We start from the raw sequence: 24,201 nt of genomic DNA on the forward strand, positions 1-24,201 counted from the left end.
TCGCAAAAAAAGCTTTGGGGTACTGCGTACCGTGGTCGACTTGATGTACATCAATAAGAAGAAAAGAAAGATCAATATCCAGTATCTATCCATTGACAACTGCCTGCGATGCTTAAGACTGACGAAAGTTTCAATGTTCAATGCTTGTAACCTGAATTTAAAACAATCAATCAATATAGCTATCGCTGGAAGTATAATAAGATAAGCCTCTAGCATGTTTAGTACCTACACTTCTGACGAGAGCCACAAATACATGAATTACTTATGAGATGTGCGTTTAGATAACTTTTTTAAAATAACAATGTTTAGTTTACTAACTAAACCTATATTTCGATTGAGTGTGTATATAATGTATATGATGCTTCTGGTGAATGTCACTCATGGGGAAGTTTGCAGTGATTATCATTTAAATATTTCACCTCACGAATCCATTAATTAGAATACATCAATGTATTAATATAATAAATTAGTCCAGTGGTTAACACCAGATTTTGTCATTTCAGGTCAAGGGATTAGCTGAAATGACTACATTAAGTGCAGCTGGTATTGATACAAGAAACGTTCCTGAACCAATGGATGAGTGCCAATCCCAGGACACCAAAGAGTGTCAAGAGTCCCACGAGAGACTAGATGGTTGCGAGAAATGGGAGAGAGAAGAAAGGCGTGACGCAAAGGATTTGCGGGATACCCGTGATAGAGAAAACAAGGATCGAGACTCAAGAGAAGCTCATCCAAGAGAAAGTCGTGAGGCGAGGGAATCACATAGAGAGCACAGAGAACCGCGAGACTTAAGAGAACATCGCGACCATCGTGATGTGAGGGAACATAGAGAGGCAAGAGAGCCTAGGGAACCTCGTGAACCTAGAGAAAATAGAGAGCCACGAGAAACTCGCGACCATCGCGAAGTTCCTCGGGATTTAAGAGACAATAGAGAAATTCGAGAGTCTAAAGAAATAGAGTCATCACCTCCTAGAATATCGCCTTTACTGTCAGTTCGGAGATTTAGAAATGAGAACTCCACAGAACCTCCTATCCCAACGCATCCTCCCCTGCCAAAGGATGAGCCGCCTGACGAGCCAATGCGTCCTTCATCGCCAGAGGACGACGCAGTATCTATAAGATCAAATGGGGCGCAAAATGAAAACATTGGTAAGTATATGTATAAAACGTACTAGTTACGCAAAATGTAATAAGTATCTCAAAATCTGTACCTACCTGTTTATTTATTTTTTGTTTCGATTGTTATGAGATTGTTAAAAGATAGTTTATTTTATTGCCCAGTCATCTTAACCGCAAAAAGGGTATCAACCTCGGCATGACAGATAATAAATTGGAAATACGCCTATAAACCTTTATTGTGGCGTTCTAAAGGTTCCCTTAAAAATCTAAGTATTAATCGTGTGCGCGTCGAAAGTTATTCAAGGTCTAGACAATGTATAAAAAACGATTTTTTGGGGATATTAAAGTTTATATAATGTTGTTTATATCTAGGTAGAAATTGAAGAACATAAAATATGCAACAATACTATGCAGTACAAGCCTATACTGTCACACGACACGACTCAAAAGCCTGTTTGTAATGAAATCCAGGGGCTCCAATTTCCTTAGGTCCCAGTGCTGCTAGCTACTTCAAGTTAGGTTTAACCTCATCAGCGGTGGCATCACGGTTCCATTTTTATCACTTGTCACTATGCCCGTCACTTTCGCACTTACATACTTGTTAGAACGTGACAGGCATGGTTATAAATGATAAAGAGCCGACCATCTTAGCCCTACAGCAGTGGCAGCATGGTTCCATTTTTATCGCTTGTCACTATGCCCGTCACTATTGCACTTACATACTTGTTAGAACGTGACAGGCATGGTGACAGGCGATAAAAATGAGACTGTGCTACCGCCGCAGATGAATATGTAGGTACTCGGGCAATTTGGAAAATGTAGGTGCGAAAGATCGATCTCCCGTACAAATTTTGAATTTCACGCCTTTTTCTGCTGACAAGGTTTTCTTAGGTACACGCCATAATCATTGCTTTTTATAACACGAGTCCTATCTTATATAGATCTCAGGTACCCATGAATTCACGATCTGGACCCACTGAAAACAAAAGATACAATTTTATAGGTGATTTTGATAATATTATTATGTGTTTATATCGTGTCAAGAAAATTATTACTTTTGAACGATTTTCGAGGATTTTCGGCTGTCACTGTGTGTTGTCATATAAGCTGTCAATGTCACAGCCAGTGTTGCCAGGCGTACGATAATTATCGTACATATGCGGTAATTTGGGCTTCCGTACGGTGTACGTACCAAAGAGCATTATTGTACGCAAAAGTACGATATTACTACAATGTTCTGCCACCAGAGTGCAGCACTAGTACCTTTCGCAAACCATAGAGTAACTTATACATACTGTCCCTTAAACTTTTTTGACAAGTTTTCACAGATAATCAAATATGGCATGGATGCATCAAGGTGGTTTGTTTACAAAGGGCCTACCGGGAAACGAGAAAATCGAAATTTAGTTATTTGCCTCTTCATCGCTCGAATATGCAAGAGTCATAGAGAGGTTAGATTAATTAATTGCTACAATTAGGATCCTAATTGTAGCTTATTGTTTGGCTTCTTGGTTTGAGCGGATACGGGAGCTGAGATTTAAATATTTTAGGTGAATATATCCGTCTCGCTAACGGAAGCGGCTGCTAAAACTGGTGTGTTAAGGACTACGCCAGGATAGGCGAACAATCCTGCATAAAAACCTATAAAAACGATATTTTGTACTCGACTGTTTCCTCCTCCAAATTTTAACCAAATGTATAAACATTTTGAGATCTAAATGGTTATAAAATTATCTGTGTCAGACTGTTTTGCTTTTTAGGCTAAATGATGTCAGTTTTGAATACCATGCTTCTGTTTGCGGCCTAGTAAATTAGGCCGTTTTGCAAATATTTGAAATGCACTAGCGCCTTACGAAACAAAAATATCAAAAAGGCAAACACAGACACAGAAATTAATAATAATAATCTGTGTTGAAAAAATCATTGCTCTATCTTCAAAAACCACGGATGAAACAGTCGAGTGCGTTTGTATGGATAAATGACCACTTGTTGCCTCTTAAGTCAACAATGTCGAAATTTCCTGAAACCGTTTTGACCTATCACAGAAACACATAAATATAAAACTGATTTGACATGTAAGCTTATTTTGCAAGAAATTTTAGGGATAATGTTTTTTTTATAGGAGTACGATAATTTTTTCATCGCTCCGAGAATTTTGATGCTCAAATACGATAATTCTCTTCTGCTCACCTGGCCACACTGGTCACAGCTAAGTAGCTAACTATCAATGTCAATTATGACAAACACTCCAAGTACATCGACTTGAAGTGTGTTTATTTATTACCTTTAAGAAGCCTAAAATAAAACAAACTATGACAGTTTCAGGAAAAAGGCTCTTTTGGGATCTTAAAATTATCTGTTCCTATCAACAAATTATGTTGTTTCCGACCTGAACGACATGTAAGACTTTAATAACATACATAGGTACTTAACCAAGTATTTACACTGCGCCTATTTTCGTATTTTTCTATCTATTCATTTCGGAGTAAGAACTGTAAAATAATACAAAACGGCGCAACGATAGGTGTACACTTTGCTAAGTTTATAAATTTACGTTTCAGGCATAAACATGACTATAAACAGCCACGGCGTGCTGGGGCCGCGATACTCGCCAGTCGAGCAGCGGCTGAGCGTGTTGAACGCGATTTCACACCCTGGTCTACCTCATCCTTCACATGCTTCGTTGCCCAGTCCACGAAATGAGCCAATCGCAGGCCCCTCGGGTCTGCCGCCGGTGCAACAAGTACCCTTGGTAAATGATTTCTCTTTTACTAGTTTGTGTTGTGAATAATTTCAGATGAACACTCTTGTTTAGTGCAGTTGTTAACCCTTATTTAAGGGCTGACTGTTCAAAAATGACAATTAAATATCAATAACAATAGCATATGCCTTGATAAGGATGAATAAAGTATCCACTGCAATGGTGGTCCTCAACTTCCAGTAGGTTGTACCATGTGAAACAAAGAAGTTTGGTAGTGATAGATAATTAATCAACACAGCTGACATATTCATATACTAGCCGTGTCTTATCCAACCTCGACATTGGCAGAATCATCAACACCTTGACGGAGCCATAACACGAAAAATTTATTGATTGGGTAAATGATGTCTGTCAATCACCACAGTTGTGTATATCAGTTTCATTTCTTTTTTCAATAATTATTTGGGAAAAATTTGTATAAAAACCCAATATTCCAAAGTAAACATATTATTAGGGACAAACAAGTTGTTGACAGCCTCCTAGCCTAATTGGTAGTGACCCCGCCTACAAAGCAGGAGGTCCAGGTTTTGAATCCCTGTAAAGGCAGTTATTTGTGCATTTGTTGCAAACATTTGTCTCTAAGTTATGGATGTTAATCTATGTATCTAAGTCTATTTATCTATATAAGTATGTATTTTGTCGCTTAGTATTAGTACTCTTAGTACAAGCATTGCTTAGTTTGGGGCTAGGTTGATCAATGTCTCCAGAATCTTTTCTAATACCTACCATAGTAGTTAAAATTTAAGCTAATTAAAAGGGGTTTTTCATATCCTGTTGGTACTATAACTACATGTAGTTTTGTTACCAATTCCAGTCTCTGAAGAAGGAAGTTGACTGGGACCGGAGTAACGAAGACAAAGGTGGCGAGTCATCCACAGACTATCGAATACCGCATGAATCTGTGAGTATTCAGTACATTTTATTTGTGTTGTACTCAGGCAAAGAGACCTTAGTAGGGTAGGTGTTTAAATGTAAAGTGCCATATTTGTATTTTTGATGAAACTATAAATGCCTGTCTCACTAAGGTTTCTATTTATTTGAAACTATTTCATACAGATTTATTAACCTTTTGAACACTATTTGTATACCAATGAACAGTATATGAATGCATAATGGGTATGCACCAATAACCAGAGAATTGGAAACTAAAAAATATGCAAAATCAAACCAGAATAATCAAATTATATTTACCGAATGTCAGTCATTGATAAGGTAATGTTACTTATCTAAGTGATCTAGTACCTAAAACTGATTTTATTAGGATACCACAAAATTACGTCTGACTTTTCATATCTTATTTCATTGTGACATTTTCAATTAAAAGGTTGTCGATTGTCGATAAGGTTGATTTCAAATTGAAGCTTTTTGGAAATATTATCTTATTGAAGTCGATAAAACGTCTGGTTGTGCAAGGAAGAGTGGGAGGTGACAGGGCTAGAGGAATATCGCCAATGAGATGGACCAACCAAATCAAAGCCAGTTTTTCAGCCACAAAAAACAAATGCTCACGGAAAGCAGCTCTATGGGAGAACTGGCGATGTGTTGTTAAGCGAGTCGTTCAAAAATTAACATAATGGCCACAACCCCTCTGTTAAAAGTGTAACAAACAAGATCTTATTGACAACCAACAATAAGTACCCTTTTGGTTGAAAATGAAACTTTTGTGTATATTATGTGTTAATTTTCTGGGAAGGCATATCACTCAACAGTCTAGTTATGTAGCATAAATCTAATATAGTCATTAAATACATGACTTTATATTCGGTCCCATAGGCGATTGAATAGACGTCAGGATCATGACACGAACTATTCTATTTTAGTAAATAAATACAATATTGGCTATGTGATTATGTGAACTATTCTCGTGGTGCCTCTTGGATGCAGTGAAAAGACTGTGTATTAAACATTTTACATTTAGTAGCATAAACTGACGACTAGACTGAGTGATGACTTTCCAGACAATTTACTATTTAAATTTATTATAGTTAAATGTAAATAATAATTGGTGTTGGTGCTGTGTTCCTTGCTTGCTTTAATTTTGTTGGAGTTCAAAAGGTTATCAAGATAATATTTTCTTAAAGTCTCTTTAATTTGGAGGCTGAAATATTTTCTTTTCAATTATAATATTTACCATGTTGTTGTAGACTAGCTATTTTATTTTAAAGTTATCACAATAATGTTCGTAGTTTTCAGTGTCTCAAGAATATAGAATTCTGAAATTAGGAATATCTTTTTCGATAAGGTATAAAATGGTTAATTAACAATGTCCAGGAATATAACTGCCTTTATCATGCAGTGTATATAACTTTAATAACAGAGGATCGCACTTCCTTGCATTTCGTTCTTGGTGTTTTTTTTCTTGATTACTAATGGCATTAAATACTTGATAAAACAAATTAGGATTGAACAACCTTTATATTGTGATAACTTTTTAATAGTATACTATATGTGCATTGTGCATGTTGTATATATTATGAAACAATGTTCTGTATCATGTATCTATTTCATAATAGATATTATATATACTTATTTCCCTGTATACCTATGTGCCGCTTACTACATTTCATGGACATATTTTTACGCTAGAAATTTCATTATTGTCAACGAAGCTGTTACATATTTATATACGAAGTAAGCATAGAGTGTTCACTCCATACATAGGTTTTGGTACCAAAACACTTATTATTTTCGTAATCAGTATCTACCATCGAGTAGCGGAATTATCAGTACCACTACTTGACACTAGATATCTTGTGTGGCGCGACTGACGAAAATTTTATTTCTCAACTATTTACAACTTTTATTACAAACAGAAGGAGTTGAAAATAGAGTTCGTTTTTTATATAATTAGCTGAAAATTGTTGAGCATTAGACTTTTCTTTCGTCGCAACATCTATTGTCAAGTAGCAGTACTGATAATTCCGCTACTCGATGCTAGATGTCGACTACGAAAATAATAAGCGTTTTGGTACCAAAACTGATGTATGGAGTGAGTCCTCTATGTATACTTCTTATTTCACTATGACGGAGCTGACGACTGCCAAATGCAAAAAAATGGCCGTTAGATTTTTTCGAGATATAACGGGGCTGGGCTGAGAAACCATGACCAAAAATAATATATATCATGGCACAAACAATTATAATAAAATTAAGTAACAATAAAATAAAAATATGTGAGTATATAAATAGAATAAAAATCTAGTAAAGACCAAAACACCCGCCAGTGTTTGAATTAAATAAAAATATCTTCTAAATTTAATGTTAATATAACAATATCGAGGTAAGTACAATATCTAAAAACCTAGTATCTGCGCCCCATTTTACCCACAGGTCCCTTTGAACCTATTTGAACTTAGTTGCTGGAGACAAAATTAAACAAATGGCAGACTTGATGCCTTAAGGTAAATACCTAAAGAAAGGCATCAAGCTAGGTCTACTAGTGATTAAAAATATGATTCAATCATTTGTAAAACTCTAAATAGTAATCTAACGGTTGTTAGACTCATTTTAAAGCTATCAAGCTATCATCAAAGTAAATTGGCGGCTTTTAGACTTTGATAGTTGAATATGAATAATATGTATTTTATTAATATTGATTTATTTTTCACTAAGCTACATTTATTTTAATTAACCTAAAAATAACTTGAAATCGTAAAATGTATTTAAAAAGGTAAGGTCGAGTGGCTTTTCAACAGCTTTACTTTTATGTAATGAATAGAGATATTGTGCGTAGTACTCGTACTATGCTACGTGTATGCTTTATGATAATAAGAAACTTTACCTGACAACTCATTGCCAAAGTAGGTACCTACTTACTTCAAGCGAATAAACTCCTAGTAGTGCTGCGGTTAAAACGCTCGACCTTAACCTTTTCTTTTTCCTGGATGTATATATCCGTCCCTTCCACATTTCATATTTCTATATAATCTAAGCCACATAGCACATTACTAATAAAACTATTGACAGTTGGTCTTCCAATTACATACCTTGCCCAATCATTATGCAGTGTAGTTATTGGTGTTTTAAGTTGTGTGGACGTTGATTTCGAATTCAATGCATGCTTTTTTGATATGCTGCGCTATTTTGAACATCGAGTACTATGCCTTGCTGTCAAGAAGTTGACCTTCATATTGTTGGCCATCATTTTTATATCCATTCATTTTGTTTGATATGTATTTTGGGCAGATGTATATTTTAACTTTGGCCATATACATGCATTTGTTTGAGTTCGATTCGGTGATTCAGTGAGCGCGTTGCTAACCAACAAGGCATAACGCGTCGCGGCTCCCGCGTCACTCCTGCACTTTTATTGGGCAAAAATGAGCGTCAACTTCTTAGATAGACGATTAAAAATTAACCGAGACTGCATTACCATTTAGACAGTAGTGGTAGCGATATTGCACACATTTTGGTCCGTGGACAAAAAAGCAGACGAAAAAAGAAGTTGATGTTCTTTTTTGTGGTTGCAGGAGTACGAAGGGTCCGCTAGGGTGCGAATTGAGGAGGGGGAGAGAGGGTACCCGTGCATACACTGCGGCGCGGCGTTTCCCCACCAGAGCAAACTAACGCGGCACATACTGACCACGCACACGCTCGACACTCTGAAGTACCGGGACGCTATACTTGGGCGGCCGCTGGGGTTGCCGATGCTGGGTCAGTTCGCGGACCCGCCCTACATGTCCATGCCCACTGAGGAGTCGCCTATAGACCTGGACATCGGGCCGGTGGAGCCCGGGAACGTGGTGTTGTGCAAGTTCTGTGGCAAGAGTTTCCCGGATGTTTCATCGTTAATAGCCCACCTACCGGTGCATACCGGCGACCGACCGTTCAAATGTGAATTTTGCGGAAAGGCGTTTAAGCTGAGACATCATATGAAGGACCATTGTAGAGTGCATACTGGTAAGTTACTTACAAGTTTCTAAACAATCTATATATTAATTTATATTCACCATTTTGAGCGTCGCACGTTAACCATGCTCTCTGACGCCACAAATATACGACACTAAATTGTAATATTTTAGCTTTACCTATAATCAAATCCGATACAAAAGCAAAAAAAGTATTTACAGGAGCTCGGAAGCCAAGTACCAACCTACATTAGTTGAATACATAAAAACAAAGCTGTAAAGATATTTATGTAGTTTAGCCAAGGTTTACAGGTTTATTACAGTGCAATCCTTAATGGCGGTGTCGTATCTGGGGCAACATGATTTGACGTCTTGTGCGCTCAAAATATTTAAGTACCTATCGCATGATTAATTTTTCAAATCTTTATTACAGGTGAAAGGCCTTTTCGGTGTGTTTTATGTGGCAAAACCTTCTCTCGGTCGACTATCTTGAAGGCGCACGAGAAAACCCACTATCCAAAGTACGCGCGAAAATTCCTGTCGCCCAGTCCTGTGGACACCGAGGAGGAAAGCCCGCACCAATGAGTATGGGATGGCTATAGTGTACAATTGACGCGCGAGTGTATATTAACCAATAATATACATTATTATTGGACATAGTCAATGAGCGAGCAGTGGTAGAATTGAACAAATGGAGGACAATATGTTGTAATTTATTAAGAATGTGATTAAGCGCCGCAACTGTGATCTGAACGATATGATTAATATTTGATATTTCACTAATAGATAATTGTCACACAAAAGTGGTTACTTCTCAGTTTTCTTATTGAAGATGAGCGTTTATTTTTCTCATTTCGTTTGCTTATGTTTTATAAGCGTTTGGAACGTTAGGTGCTTTCTTTACGCTTTAGATAATATTGAAATCTCATCGTAGGATGAGCCTTGTAGACGGCATAGCCAAAGTTAGCTAGTGAAGTAAAACTTCTTTTTTTAATATTATTTGTTTTATATGTGAAAGAACATTTTAAAATGGAGAATGCGCTCATTATTCTGCTTCTTATTTTGAGAACGTTTCTTAAATGAGCTCTCATGTTTGGTTGCCATTTCAAAGCTTTTTAGTATCTACTAAACGAGGACTGTAAAATAATTGATTTAGAGCTGACGTAACCTTTAGAGACTTGCATTATTAAATTTATTATAAGTAGTTCATCTCTCAGAGTTGATTTGATAAACCAAATTAAAGATTGATAATGAGTGCTTTAATTATTATTATTAGAGACCATAGAACAATTGCACTCAATAAAATATAGTTTGTAATGATTAAAAATTAGGGATATGAGATTTTTACTAATTTTATGTCTTTCGAAGTAAATGACGCACGCTCCCCTGAGGTAATTCAAAAGCAATATTACGACATATAAAATGTACATAACATATAGTTTGATAATATCGGATTTATAGGAAATTTATTAGAACGTAACAATAATGCTTCAGTAGCTCCGTATTTGGTAACTTGGGGAGGGTTGTGGATGTGTGATCCTGGGAATCAAAGCTTTAAACGCTGTTTCTGTTCTGTCCGAATATAGTCTATGCCTCTTCATCCCAACGGTTCACTCTTTCGGAAGCACTGTTATGTTCTGGTTCCGCGAATTATATTGGCTACCATATGTGTCATGTTGAGATGTAAGAGGCATAGCCTGAATATATTAATATATATCAAATTTTCTATCTATTTTCATACTGCAGAACCATATTGTTTTATTGTACAGAAAGTTTCAAATGCTTTATTACTTAAATATAGTGAAAGTTGAATCGTTGATAATTCGGTTAGTTAAATATTAGATCAGCAGGGCCAGTTTACTTTTTATTACAAATACAATATACAGTACAATTTTTAAAATCTGTTATTACGAAGCATTTGAAACTTGTCTCACAACCACTGTGTTCAATAAATTCAACAGAGTCAAATACAGGGATATTTTATGGATTATAATATTCATTTTAATTTATTTTTGTTTTTGACCGCGACTCAGTAGCCTAATGGCTTGCCGAAGTCTGTACAGAGGTTTATCCGCCACAAACATAATAACTATAATTTAACCAATTATTTTTGAACTAAAGCTTTGATTTGGTACTGATTGGAAAGTTGGCTCACTTTAGTCGTAAGTTTTCTTGTTATTATTTTTTTGTTCTTTATTGCTTACGGTACTCCCTTGTTCACGCAGTTTTATTTATTTAAATTAAGACCGAATATCACTATTGTAAAAAAAAAACGAATACATAATAGATATTAAACTAGTCGATAGATAAATACATACCCTTATAATGATTTTCAAAATCTATGTGACCTAAGTACATGGGGACATATCATCATTTTAACTATCAAAATCAAAGTGTTTTTGCACTTGTCTTAACATACGTAACTTGTTTAATTTTTGTATTGTTGGACTAGTAGGATAAAATATATTTAATATCAGATTCTGTTTAAATATAGGCGTTAAACACCTCTTAACGTGTATAAGAGGATTAGTAGCTGATTATTTGGAAAAATATCAAATGAAAGTATTATAGTTAATTAGGAAAAGAACTGTGATATATAAAAAAGTAAGGACACCATCTGGGAGTTAAAATTTCGATCTCAGAATGTGATTTGAGTCGTATTCGCGTTTCGGACCTCAATGGTCGATGTGTTTTAAAAGGATATTTTGTGATCTATGGTTTTAATAACTCGTCTTTTAATTTTTTTACTTATGGAGATTTATGAGATAAAATTAAGTATCTAAATTTAGGTTTAGGCCTCTTCAAAACGATTTTATTATAATGATCATTTATAAATTTAATAATATGCTAAATGAATTTATAGAGAAAACATATTATTGAAAAACACGACTCCTACGTGTCTTTTCTATAAATATTTCTTTATTAGGCGTTTTGTAATAAAGGACTTAGGTGATGCACAGTACCTAAAACGCCTAACATTCCGAAATTATTCCAGTGTGGGCAAAAATATTATTTTTATGCAAATGCCACCGATACTTCGTAGTTGTACTTATAATGTATTTGTTAAGTATACTGTCTTAAATATATGATCAATGTCCTTATTTCTTTATGTTTGGGAGTACCGTTCGCATATATTCATGCTTGTTTGATTCAATGGAATGTAAAGATACTAAAGATATTGTAATTGTATTGAAATTATGATGTGGTAGTGTTATAGGAGCTCTTCCAAATGCACGTGGTAAGGTTAATTAGGTATAGATTGCGCAGTAATTGTGTACGATACTTGGTTTAAATGGTTTGGTAAAATGTAAATGTATTTGTGCGCGTCTACGTTTAGGATCACTTATAAATAACTTTGAGTACATTCCACTTACATTTACTGTACACTTTCAAGTTTGATTTCAGAGTATTTGTCGTTTGTGTATTTGGCGCAGTCGGTAGGGGTGGTCCCGCCATTTTACAAATCAAATGATACAAAATTTGTCTCTGTTATAGATTAAGATGTCTCTAAAAATAATAGTATTTTTACATACTACATCAGACTTACATTAAGAAAAAAATATGTGCGATTGCAAACATTAAACGACAAATCACTATTAATTAATTATTTCTTGAAAACAGCAATTGTTCAATATCATGTGTTCAAAAGAGCAGATGGAATTTTATGGAGTCATTTAAAAGTACTTTACTTTACCCTTTATCTAAATTATTAGTGAATTTGCCACGTCATGGAGGCGGAAAAACAAAATTCAAAGTTCGTATTTAAATTTATGAAGTGTAAATGCATTTTAGAAATAGATTGGTAGATGCGCTACTTCCCGGAGCTAGAATGGTCAAAAATGTCTCAAAGGCAAGAAAATGAAATAAAAAAAAAATACACGAGAATGTTGCTATTTGAAAAGCTGCACTCTTTTTATTTTTTGGAGTCTAACGTTACCAAACTTTATAGTAATATGAAAACCTTGATTAATGTTCCTCTTCTTATTTTAAGAAAGATTGAATATTTACAATTTACATAAATAAATAATAGCAATAATGTCAGTAATAATGAAGCGAATTATCAAATTTGTACGAGTTTTTATCGAAATAGTTTAATAATAGAACAGAATACAGTTGAAAGGCTATTTTGTTTCCTAACTTTCAGAGGTACTATTTATTAATAATCAATTAATATTTATGAATGATAATATTAATAGAATTATATCTTTATGTATTGACGTTGTAAATAGGCAGTGTGATGAATGTTGTTAGTCAATTGTAACATACATAACGAGAACAATAGATTCTACGACCCCCAAGTGCAGTTATTCAAATTTTAACATTAACCTAATGTTGCCACGCCCTGCGATCACTCACGCCGTTAGCACAACTACATTTAATATACATATAGCATATGTATGTATATATGGTTACTTAGAAGTTTTCTTAAGTATCTACAGTGCATGATAACTAAAAACACTAGCACGATCTCTTGTTTTCAAAATTAGATTTAATGTAGATTCATTTTATATCAAATTGTGACCACAGTTTTATATTTAGAGTGCCTCTTGCCTATACAAGACTTATATAAAGGCTGCAAATCACGGAATATTATATGTAGCGAATAAACTATAGTAAAAGTTGTACATTTTATGGTGAAAATTGTAACTTGAGTTATGATATGTAGCCAGCGGGGCGAAGTATATTCGAGAGGTTTGAGTCGAGCATTCCCGGGTGGGCGATCTCCGCAGCACCGGATCGCTTGACCACTCCGAGGATAGCGCATTCCAATCTTGTGATATTATTCGCCGAACAGCCAGGGGTACTTTCATACATACATTAACAATAGTTTTATTTAAAGTAGCCTTTAGAATATTACATTAAGTTTCGTCCACGAGAGTTGTGTAGGTATTTGTAGTGGGAGCGTTAATTGTTACTTTAAATTAACCTACCATTTTTAAGTGGCATACCTAAATATAGAACTAAATTGCAATTTTTCTAAGTTCCTGTAGGTTTATTGTATATTGTACAATTTGTTTTAATAATAATGTGTTTAATATAAATGATTTAGATTTAAAATGTTTGTGACTACTATATATGTTAGCGTAATATTTAAAACAGCATAAGTTATAAGAGTAAAAGTCCCGACAACATAGGCGTGACAAATATAACATTATGTCAAAAGATGAATGTTTATCTTGTATTGATTGAGTTTACTAGTATCTTTGCTGTTTTGAAAATTACGCTATCAACCATTTTTATTCAGCACAAGTTCAAATAATGTAGGTCCACTTAATTTATAGAATTGTTTCTTCACCGAGAAATCGATGGATTTTCATAAGCTGTTTTATTTAACAATCATTGTTGACATTGTAGATTAGAGAAAATCTGTTTTGCCTTTTAACAATATTATCTATTGATAGTTCATAATGTTGTAACAAAAAGCTGAATTTTGTTAAATATATATTGCAGCAATCATAGTTACAGAATATCAAAAAGAACGAGGATCAAATTGGTGTAATATTTCGTCAATTGTGCAACAGTCTTAACCAAGACCCTTTGCTGTTGATCATTGTAACTTTTGAAACAAATATAAGCATATCATAGCTGTAAAAATACAATTTTGACAAATAAAAGCTCTACAATCATTACAAAACTCGTCTTTTGTTTCTAATCCATCTAGATACGAACGAGGTACGTTTCTTTTTTTTTCTGTAACTTCTACGGTAATACTATGTCGCTAGACTTTCTATGACTAATAAAGAACTATTTATTTTACAGATGTGTCTGGACATGACATGCAGTTCACCCAGTATCCCGAGTCCCATTCCACCGCGAAGCCCTACCGCTCTACCGATCTGGTCCCCGTTACTCGCGTTACAAGCATGCCGCTTACGCAGGTATCTTAGCGATGACTGCATGACTTACCAAAACAGGCACCTCCTCCACTCGGAGAGACGCCGATGTGGAGTATGCCTCGCCTCATTTCCCTCTACGTGGCTCCTGGAGCGCCACGCCGCCCTGCAGCACGCGTCGCAGACCTCTTGCGACGATAAACCATTTGTTTGCGAACAATGTGGACAAAGCTACAGATATAGGTCCGCTTATGTAAAACACAGAGAGCAAAATCACCGAGCTAGGCTACCGGCTGACAAACTATTCACCTGCGACGTCTGCGGAATGCAGTTCCGCTACCTAAAGTCATTCAAAAAACACCGTCTGAACCATACTTTAGAGCGACTTCACACAAAGAACACCGATCCGAGTGACAGTTTGGATCAAGTTTCTAGCACAAACGAGGCTTTGTTAGGTCGCTGTGGTGAAATGGACCTTTCCATTAAAAAGAAAAACAGACCTGAAAGCACCAGAAGCCCTCCGATTGAAGTTCATGATGAACAAGACAGTACCGTTGATTCGAATGGCCCATCAGACTCCATAGTGACAGTTGACGATTCGACTGACTGCAGGAACTCGAGTGCCGAAAGTGAGAGCAAACGAGACGACACTCCCTCGGAAGAGAGAAGGCGCGTTCCAGTTTCATTTGCCAGCGTTAGTTCAATCGCAGATAGTTCAGAGAGCGAGTCTCGAGCTGATAGCAAACATGACAGCGCGAGTCCACATTCGGGAATTATGGGATTCTTGCAAAGTGATGATAGGCAACGAGATAGGGAGAGGAGATTTGCATGCCCATTTTGCGGGAAATGCGTTAGGTCCAAAGAGAATTTAAAGTTGCACGTGAGGAAGCACACCGGGGAGCGACCGTTCGTGTGTTTGTTCTGCGGGCGCGCGTTCGGGGGCAAGAGCGACCTGACTCGGCACCTCCGTATTCACACCGGTGAGAGGCCGTACCACTGCGAGGCCTGCGGCAAGTGCTTCGCGCGGGCCGACTACCTGTCCAAGCACTTGACCACTCACGTGCACAACGCGCGCTGATCCGCCGCAGCCGACGCCTCTGCACCGACCGGACCGTCCTCCGTTCAATATTCGCATACCTCTATATTTATTGACCGAGTCATATTATAACATTAAATCGGAATATTTTTTAAAACATTTTTAAACTTTACACGACGATATTAAGCAGGTTTTATTAATAGCTCACAGGACTGTTTTTATTTTAGAGTTATTTAAGAATAAGTAGTTAATTGAGGAATTTTTGATAATTATCTAAGAGGATACACTTTGGAACGTCAAAGATAACAAGAAGTGGTTGCACAAGAGTTATATACAGTTGATCGCTTGTATGCCTTACAGACCTAGACTTTCAAGATATTAATGTTTTGCATGTCCGCGTCAGAATAACGGACCGGATAGAATATTTGTTTGTCTGAGTCTGTATGCGATATTGCGTCGATTGCACCTTATATTTCTTGCTATAGTATTCTTCTACCACACAGAAAAGGAATTATTACTTACACTCTTAAAATTCAACTAAAATGTAAATTAACCTAGATTATTTTTTAATCCTATTTATTTTAGCTTTCTTGTAATTCTTATTTGGAAAGTGCAACGGTGTCGATAGGTATTCGGTTTCGTATAAGAACACATTAATAAATGAAGTCACCGTCCCATGTATCCAATTCTTACGACGGAAAAGGATAAATACAAATATTTAATAAAATTACCTACTTTTTAATCGTAAGTTTAGTAGGTATAATTTCACAAGTCAACCAGTTAGGGTGTAAGGTTAATTTTATTTCTTTGGCGCAGCACATTATTCAGATCGGATTTGTTTGTATGATGTGCTCGATCCGTTGCAGAGTGATCTAATGCAATACAAACGGGTGATAATGTTATTATAATATAAATACGTAATTGATATATTATTTTATTCATTACGACAGCGCCACTTATGTTTCTGTAACGGAAGTGCTTCACATAGTTTCTTTTGCCATATTTTTATATGTCATTGTAATTTTAAGATTGAAGTAACTCATTCCATGAAGAGTATCTAGAAAATTGGTAGTTGCGATGATAGATACATAAGTAGGAGAATGCAAAAGCTGTGATTTGTACGATTAAGACCAGTCAACCAGTTTTAGGACATCGAAAAAGTTTTGTATAATTTAAAATATGATATAAGCAAATAATTTTAAAGAGCGATTAAATAAGTAAAGCTAGGTATAAGAAATCTCTCTGTGCCAAAATATTTACCTCATACAAATAAACAGTGAAGTATATTATAAAGGATTTTTTGCCGTGCTACCTATATTAATATTAAATGCAAGTGACGGAATCACTTTTTTTTTATTAATATGGACATGCCTGACGAATCTGGTTTGATTTTATAGATAATAATTTAATAATATGTACAATTTATACAATTAGTTCAAAGTTATAGCATTTTTACTTGTTCTATGTATTTACTACATGAAATAAAACCACTTTTTCGTCCAGTCGACCGAAAGCTCCTACGTTAGGTAAGGAGTTGGCGACTCTAAATAAGTTACTGTGTTTTAGTACAAATATACTGGCCTGCATATTCACTACAGTATGCTAATACGCGACATTAGTCGCTCTTAGACGATGTCAACTGCCGCAAATGTGATAATCTTTGTTGTTACTCTCAAAAAGGAGATTGGGTGGAAAATAAAAGGTTGTTCTTTCAATCTCAATACACCTGCATTCAGCAGAAGTGAATTTGTAGCCTGTAATAGGTACATGAACACGAAAAAAACAAGAATTAAAAAAAAAAAAACAACCGTTGAATTAAAAGAAAAAATGCTCTATTTTCTGTGCAACCTCCTTTTCAACTAGATTCCAAAGTAACTATACAGTGTCAATTATGTACATTATTATATAGAATAAGTGATTTAATACCGGCATTTTAAAAGTAAGTAATTTTATTAATTGCTTGCGGGCCAGTATTTTTCTGAGAATAATGCAATAGACATTGTAAAATAGTTCTCATAATCTACATTTTAAGTGTATTGTATTTTATGATAATAGCAGCCAATGCAACGAAGTTGAAAGAAATGGGAAAACAATATTATTTAATTCATATACCTGCCTTACGGTCTGAATTCTAACTAATGATTTTCAATCGTATATGTATAGCTTCCGTTTGATAATTGTTATTTCATATGAAAGATACAGTTGAATATGGATGTACTGTTATATTATAATTATTTAAGTTTGCCAGAGGGATTTAATAAGTAATATTTAGGTAGTCGAAAACTTCTAAGTATAAACGAGAAGCAATACTCTGAATTTTATTTTACTACTATTTTAATACTCTTTACAGAAGGAATAAGTCGACTGGTCAATATTAGGACACGTGCACTAGTTTTGTGCTCTTATTAATAATTATCTTTTCTCGAAATTCAACGCGAGGTTAATATAATTAGAAGAAATGCACTACACCAACGACTCGCACTTTGATATTGTTGATCAGTTTTCGTGTTTTTCTGTAAATATTGAAGTTTTTCAACAATACCATCGAAATAAACAATGAAATACCATGTATAACTAATGGAAACAAAATGTGGATAATGTAGATATTTGCCATTACGTCCAAATTTAAACAATATGATATATTAATATTCAAAATTGATGTTGACTGTTTTATTAATTATATGATCGGTAGTTACTTGATGTTGTGGTGTAATTAGTGTCTTATAGGTATAAGGTTATTAACCACTCACATTTTGCTCTCAGCGTTGCTGTAATGTTCTCTGATAGAACCCCCATTGTTGCCAGTTTTATACAATATGTAAGTAGGTATCCATTTTGATATTCCATGATATTAATAATTAGAACATCAAGTCAACGCTTCGGCAATTATGAGTGGTTCATTATTTTGAACTCTCTTAGTGTTAACTATTGGTGTGGTATTCTTATATTTGTTTCATGTAATATAAATATCTCTAATATAAATAATTTTAAATCAGATTCATAATTATACTCAGCACTGCAGAGGATTGTAAATATGCGAGTACTAACCAGGACAAATGTGATAAACTAGAATGTAAGGGTTCTCTTTTGTTTAGTTTTATAATTATTGTGAGGAAGGTTTTTACCATTATTATTTAAAAAAAAAATATTACATATCTTCTCACAACACATGCGTTATTTTAAACATGGTAAATTTTGTTATTTGCCATATTTCAACTTCAGACTTTAGTGTTTTATCTAAATGGGCATTATGTGTTGTATACGTTTTGATGGGGCTTCTAGGTGGAACTTTTGGAGACCTACCTCGACTCTTACCAAAGTCTGGCCCTAACCATATGCTAAAGTAAGGTTTGGTCTCGGAATTCGGTTAAATAATAGGTACGGTGACGCACAATTTACACAGTAATCGTTATATCTCCGTCCATCTAAATATTTAATAATTTGCACTATGAGTGTCTTTCATTTTCAAACATGGACAGAAGTATGTTATTTATAATAGCATGACCATTAAGCTTCCGCAAACTTTGCCAGTTTTCTGATGATTTTTTAAATAGTTCGTTGTTTGTGAAGCACGTTAATATCTAGGAATACGATGTGACGAAGTAGCGACTTATCGAAGGAGACGATTCGGTAGAAGTCCGTTCTGTAAGGGCTCTCTCCGTAGGCATTAAATCGTAAATAGCGAGGTGGGGTGATGATTGTGATATTAATTTAAGTCGCAACAGTGGCCGAGAAATATCTCCAGCGTACGCGATCAATGAGACCGATTCTAGACTGATTTTTGGGTAGAAGAAAAAGTAGGCCAGAAGTTTCGCCGTTTGTAAAATCGTAGCGAATTAAAATAAAATATAGATTGATTTTAACGTTTTAAAAGCCAAAACAACGCAATAGTTCATGATATCAAAACAATAAGAGAGTTTACATACTTAAGTTTTAAACATAACATATACAGAATTTTTTATATACCAATCTTAAATTATTTTTCAGATGTACTTGATTTTTATACGTCTCCATATACAACGTTTGAATAGAGGGTAAGTGTAGGTATCGTAGATGGTCTATTAACCGCGTGGTGGCTACAATGTGTAATGATATGTGATAGAACACTGTTCTACAGAGACATTTTATTTATTGAAACTTCCCATAGGTAATTAAATTATAACCTACATAAAAATACTGAAAACAGCATCAGCAATAATTTTGTTTAGATGTTATTACATAAGGGTTTTTTTGGTACAGTATTTTTAAAAGTACTTGTGTCAGTTGTGTCTCTAGAGAAGCAACGTATTCAATATTGTAAGATTGTGTTGGTGTACGGTGCTTAGCCATTCGGATAGAAAAATGGATTACGCAATTTGGGTTGCCAGTGGCCCTTGGAAGCTAAGAGGTTATATGTATTGTTAAATGTAAAGGACATTGGACCTATAGCTTCCAAGGCCGCAACTAGGAAGATTGATGCTAGGCGAGGCGAGCCTAGGCGAATTGCTTCAAATTATTTCCGCATTCGCGGTAAATGTGCAAATATAATTTCGTCGTATAAGGCAGAACCTGCCTGATAAGTAGCTAGTAAAATTTCCATAGCAACCATTTGTCAATAGGCAACAATAGTTTATTGAAGTTCGTATTTTATTGTATGTTGATTGTTGTAGGACCTTATTAACAATTTACAGATTTTTACACTAGGTCCCCTTATTTCGTTCTTGTATGGATTAAACATTGACTTCGAAGTAAAAAAAAACACGAAAATAATTATTGTCTCGTTTAAACGATAATAAAGTGACATGATTAATGTTTAGATACTTATGTATTTTCAACTAAAAACGGAAAAAACAAATTTATGTAGTTTGAGTTATGATTATGATAGACAATCTGTGGCCTGATTTATATTATTATACAGTCAAGAGCAATGAAAATGTGACTCTTAACAAACGTAAATAATTTTCATACAAAGCGAACTCATTCTTATTGCTTTTGAGTGTAGACTTAATTTAATTTTTATTTTGTTATAATCAAGTAGTCGTTAGTAAAAATTTGCTGTTTTGTAAATTAATATATTTTTATTATTATTTTACCTCGTCAATTTTCAGATAATATTATTGTTAAAGGTGTCATGTTTTTTTTATATTTGTAAGATGATTGATAACCCAACAATGTGAGATCGTTTATTTAACACAATGTCAACCGATAAAATAGTCCAATTCATTTGTGTATCTTGTCCATTGTCCAAATTAACTTAGGCATAGTTCCATATTTTGGATGTGTATTATATCTACGATTTAAATTAAAAGCTATTGTGTATATTATTTCATTCAATATCGATGTGCAAAATTATAGTAAATGTCTTGGATCTCTAAAAATAAGAAAAAAAAAAGACAAAAATACTTTACAAAATTTCTAAATGTGCAATAAATGTGTGTTGTAGTGTTACCATTAGGCGTAAAATTTTCAGCGACAAAAACATTTTTACTGGAACACGCAAATGTGTAAATTGGCAATTTGTGTGTTCAACATGTATTTGATCTCATTATTAAATTAGTAAATGTGTTTTTGTGGCACAATAAATTGAATATTTGGCACTTTAAAAAAGGCACATTTTCCTAAAGTAATTGAAAAACGGTTTGAAAACGTGTTGAAAATGGATTTGTTGGTAATTAATTTCATAATGAAATATATTTGTTTCATTAATTGAAACGTCTTTTATTTGTATTGTTACCCAATTCCATCAATACCTACTAGGTGATACCTAGTCATACCTACATAGATATGATTCACTTACAACTCGCATTAGTTATAGGTACTTAGGTACAAAATTAGTAAAGCCCCTCTTCTAAGTAGTGTAGTAGTGACGTGTTTAGATAGACAATCCTTGTTTGAATTTTTTTTAACATAAACCTTTGCTGTACCTTCGCTTTCGCTTAATTTCGCTTGGAATGTCCACTTACAATTAAATCATTCCTATATAAATGGTTGTCAATGTTAAGTTATTTATTTTTTACCATACCACCTCGTAAATGTTTATTCAAAACCTGCATTTTATCCACAAGAGTGGCCAAGAAATTTGATGCAAATTTTGAGTTGTTTCCTCTTGTTCGCTGGTGGAATTGACTTAAGTGATGTTTCTGAATGATAAATATTTAATAGCGTTCATTTGAATTTGATTTGTAATATTGAATGGTTGAATTTTGGAATCTTTAAATTAATAAAATGATAATTGACTGTAGAAAACTGTCATTTAATTTTCTGAGTGCAAATCTCAAAGTTCCCTACAGAGAAAACGAGAACAGTATGAGTATAGTTTATCTTCTAACACTAAACTTGAAACTACTGAAGGAGGTGCGCAGATATTTTCTAATGACCGAGATGGTGATGGAGTATTAAATGATAAACAAATTCACAGTTAGTTATAGTTCGTGACATCCATGATGATGCGCAGATTTGTCAAATCTAACCTTTAATAATATGAAAATATGAGTGAAGGCTCGCGTCTTCGTGAATGACACGATCAATGTACTTCTACCCCAGCCTCTTTGACTTCGTTTAGAGAAAAATGGCCTCATTGGTTAAAAAACCGGACAAGTGCGAATCGGACTCGCCCACCGAGGGTACAAGTTTAACATTTTTTTTTTATTAATATTATAATAACAATTGGAATCTCCAGTTTCAACTATCAAGTCCATGTCGGTCGTAAAACGAACTATCGATTTCTAAGAAATAACTTTCTACATACCTAGTGATTGAACATTTTCATTGTCATTAGTTGTTTGAAGAGCTCGCCTCCACCACCCTATCAGGATTATTGATATATCCTTGACCTAGTTTAAGCAAAGCCCATTTGTGAACGCTACTGAAAAATGGGCAGGACTGAATTATTCAGACGTATAAATCAAAATGTTTTACGAAAGTTTGAGCTTTTTAGCGGAAACACCAATGATTTTTTACACACTTTTACACAGCTTCACTGCGTATATACATATTTATATATATACTAGCTGTTGACCTTGTACGTGTGATTTTTTATGTTGGTGGTTATATATTCTATACATGAGCGTATTAGAACATTATGCAGCATAAAACAGCAGTAGGGACGGTTTATCAATTGTTAATTTTTATACAACGCCTAAGATTTGTTTGTCCCACCCAATGAACTTTCAACCCCTAACTGAAAAGAATGTTCTCGATATAATCCTTCTGAGCCCCCTTAGAAGACTTTCAACTCCACTATTTAAAATAATAATCGCTCCCGATGAAAACTTTCAACCCTTTTTCATCGAATTAGGAGATTAATCCAAACTTTTAATCAATTTTAACTCCCTTAGGGAATACATTTCTAAACACGCTGAAATCACTTTTCATGTTTTCTATTATTGTGTCTTTTTACGACATTTCAAGTTCATTGTTTACAAAAATTTTCGTTCCTGATGCAAACTTTTAACACTTTTTTAACCAACTCAGGGAATGAATTTTCAAAAACTGTAAAAATAAGTTTTCGTCTATTTTAATATAATGCCCTTTACACCAAGTTTCAGTTTACTTTAAAAGGAAAGTTGCTAGCTTATTAATTTTAGCAATGTTGTATTTGTATTACACCTGTTGGCAAACGTATGCCTTTCTAAAAAGGTTTAAAGCATTATTTTTACTGGATTCAAACTTTCGACCCCATTTTAACCCTTTTAGAGGTTGAATTTTTTTAAATGCTGAAATTACTTTTCTTATATTCTAATAATATGCCTTTAAACAAAGATTCAAGTCCTGCACTCACAAAAATGTTTGATCTCCGTACAAATATTCAACCCCCTTTTCACCACCTTGGCAGATGAATTTCCAAAAACGCTGAAATAAGTTTTCTTCTTTAAAAAAACCTTCTAAAGAAGTTTCAAGTTCCTAGCTTTAAATAATATTTGAACCCCATACAAACTTCCAACCCCTTTTAATCCTTTTAAGGATTTTTAAAAACGCTATAAGTATTTACTTTTCTTGTATTTTAATAATATGTGTTTATACAAAAATTCAAGCCCCATACTCAAAAAGATTTTTGATCTCCATACAAACTTTCAACCCCTTTTTCACCACCTTAGGAGATGAATTTGCGAAAACGCTGAAATCCGTTTTCTTGTATTTTTTTTAATATACCTTTTTACGAAGTTTCGAATTCGTAGCTAAAAATAAACTGTACTTGTACACTTTATAAATGCAACCTAGTGTGTAAATTTCAACTTTCTAGCTTTTGTAGTTTCGGCTCTGCGTTAATGAATCAGTCAATCAGTCAGGACAAGTGCATTTATTTATATACTAGCTGTTGCCCGCGACTTCGTCCGCGTGGAATCTTATCTTGAACATTTTACATCTTTAGTAGGTACCTATAATTTTCATATCCAAGCAATGTTGAAATTACTTTTCTTTTTTTGCAAATTGTATGAAGTTTTAAGTCAAGTGGATTTCGATGTTGGTTGCTGTAATTCAACATGAACATATTTCAATAAATGCATCAAAAAATAGCAGTTGATTTAGAATTAGATGAACAAAGACTGACTTAAGAAAATTAGAGAGACAATTGTCAATCTGTGGCAGAGCCACAAATCACACAGATCAGATACATAATCAATA

General features: G+C 34.4%; 1 protein-coding gene across 4 annotated transcripts in view; it reads left to right on the top strand.

Moving 5' to 3' along the window:
* The window catches only part of LOC133520696 (myoneurin-like), a 70,612-nt gene extending 53,208 nt beyond the window's left edge, over positions 1 to 17,404 (top strand). For 3 of the 4 annotated variants that reach the window (XM_061855308.1, XM_061855307.1, XM_061855305.1), the window contains exons 4-7: positions 504 to 1,149; positions 3,681 to 3,871; positions 4,695 to 4,781; positions 14,488 to 17,404. In XM_061855308.1, coding sequence (XP_061711292.1) covers positions 504 to 1,149; positions 3,681 to 3,871; positions 4,695 to 4,781; positions 14,488 to 15,639 — 2,076 coding nt within the window. In that variant the 3' untranslated portion in view covers positions 15,640 to 17,404. Of the gene's footprint in view, positions 1 to 503; positions 1,150 to 3,680; positions 3,872 to 4,694; positions 4,782 to 8,349; positions 8,780 to 9,160; positions 14,363 to 14,487 lie in introns of those variants that run through there. The other variant, XM_061855309.1, reaches the window with a different exon arrangement.
* Positions 17,405 to 24,201: the final 6,797 nt, after the last annotated feature.

Source organism: Cydia pomonella, chromosome 8 (genome assembly GCF_033807575.1).
Source record: "Cydia pomonella isolate Wapato2018A chromosome 8, ilCydPomo1, whole genome shotgun sequence".
Lineage (NCBI taxonomy): Eukaryota > Metazoa > Arthropoda > Insecta > Lepidoptera > Tortricidae > Cydia > Cydia pomonella.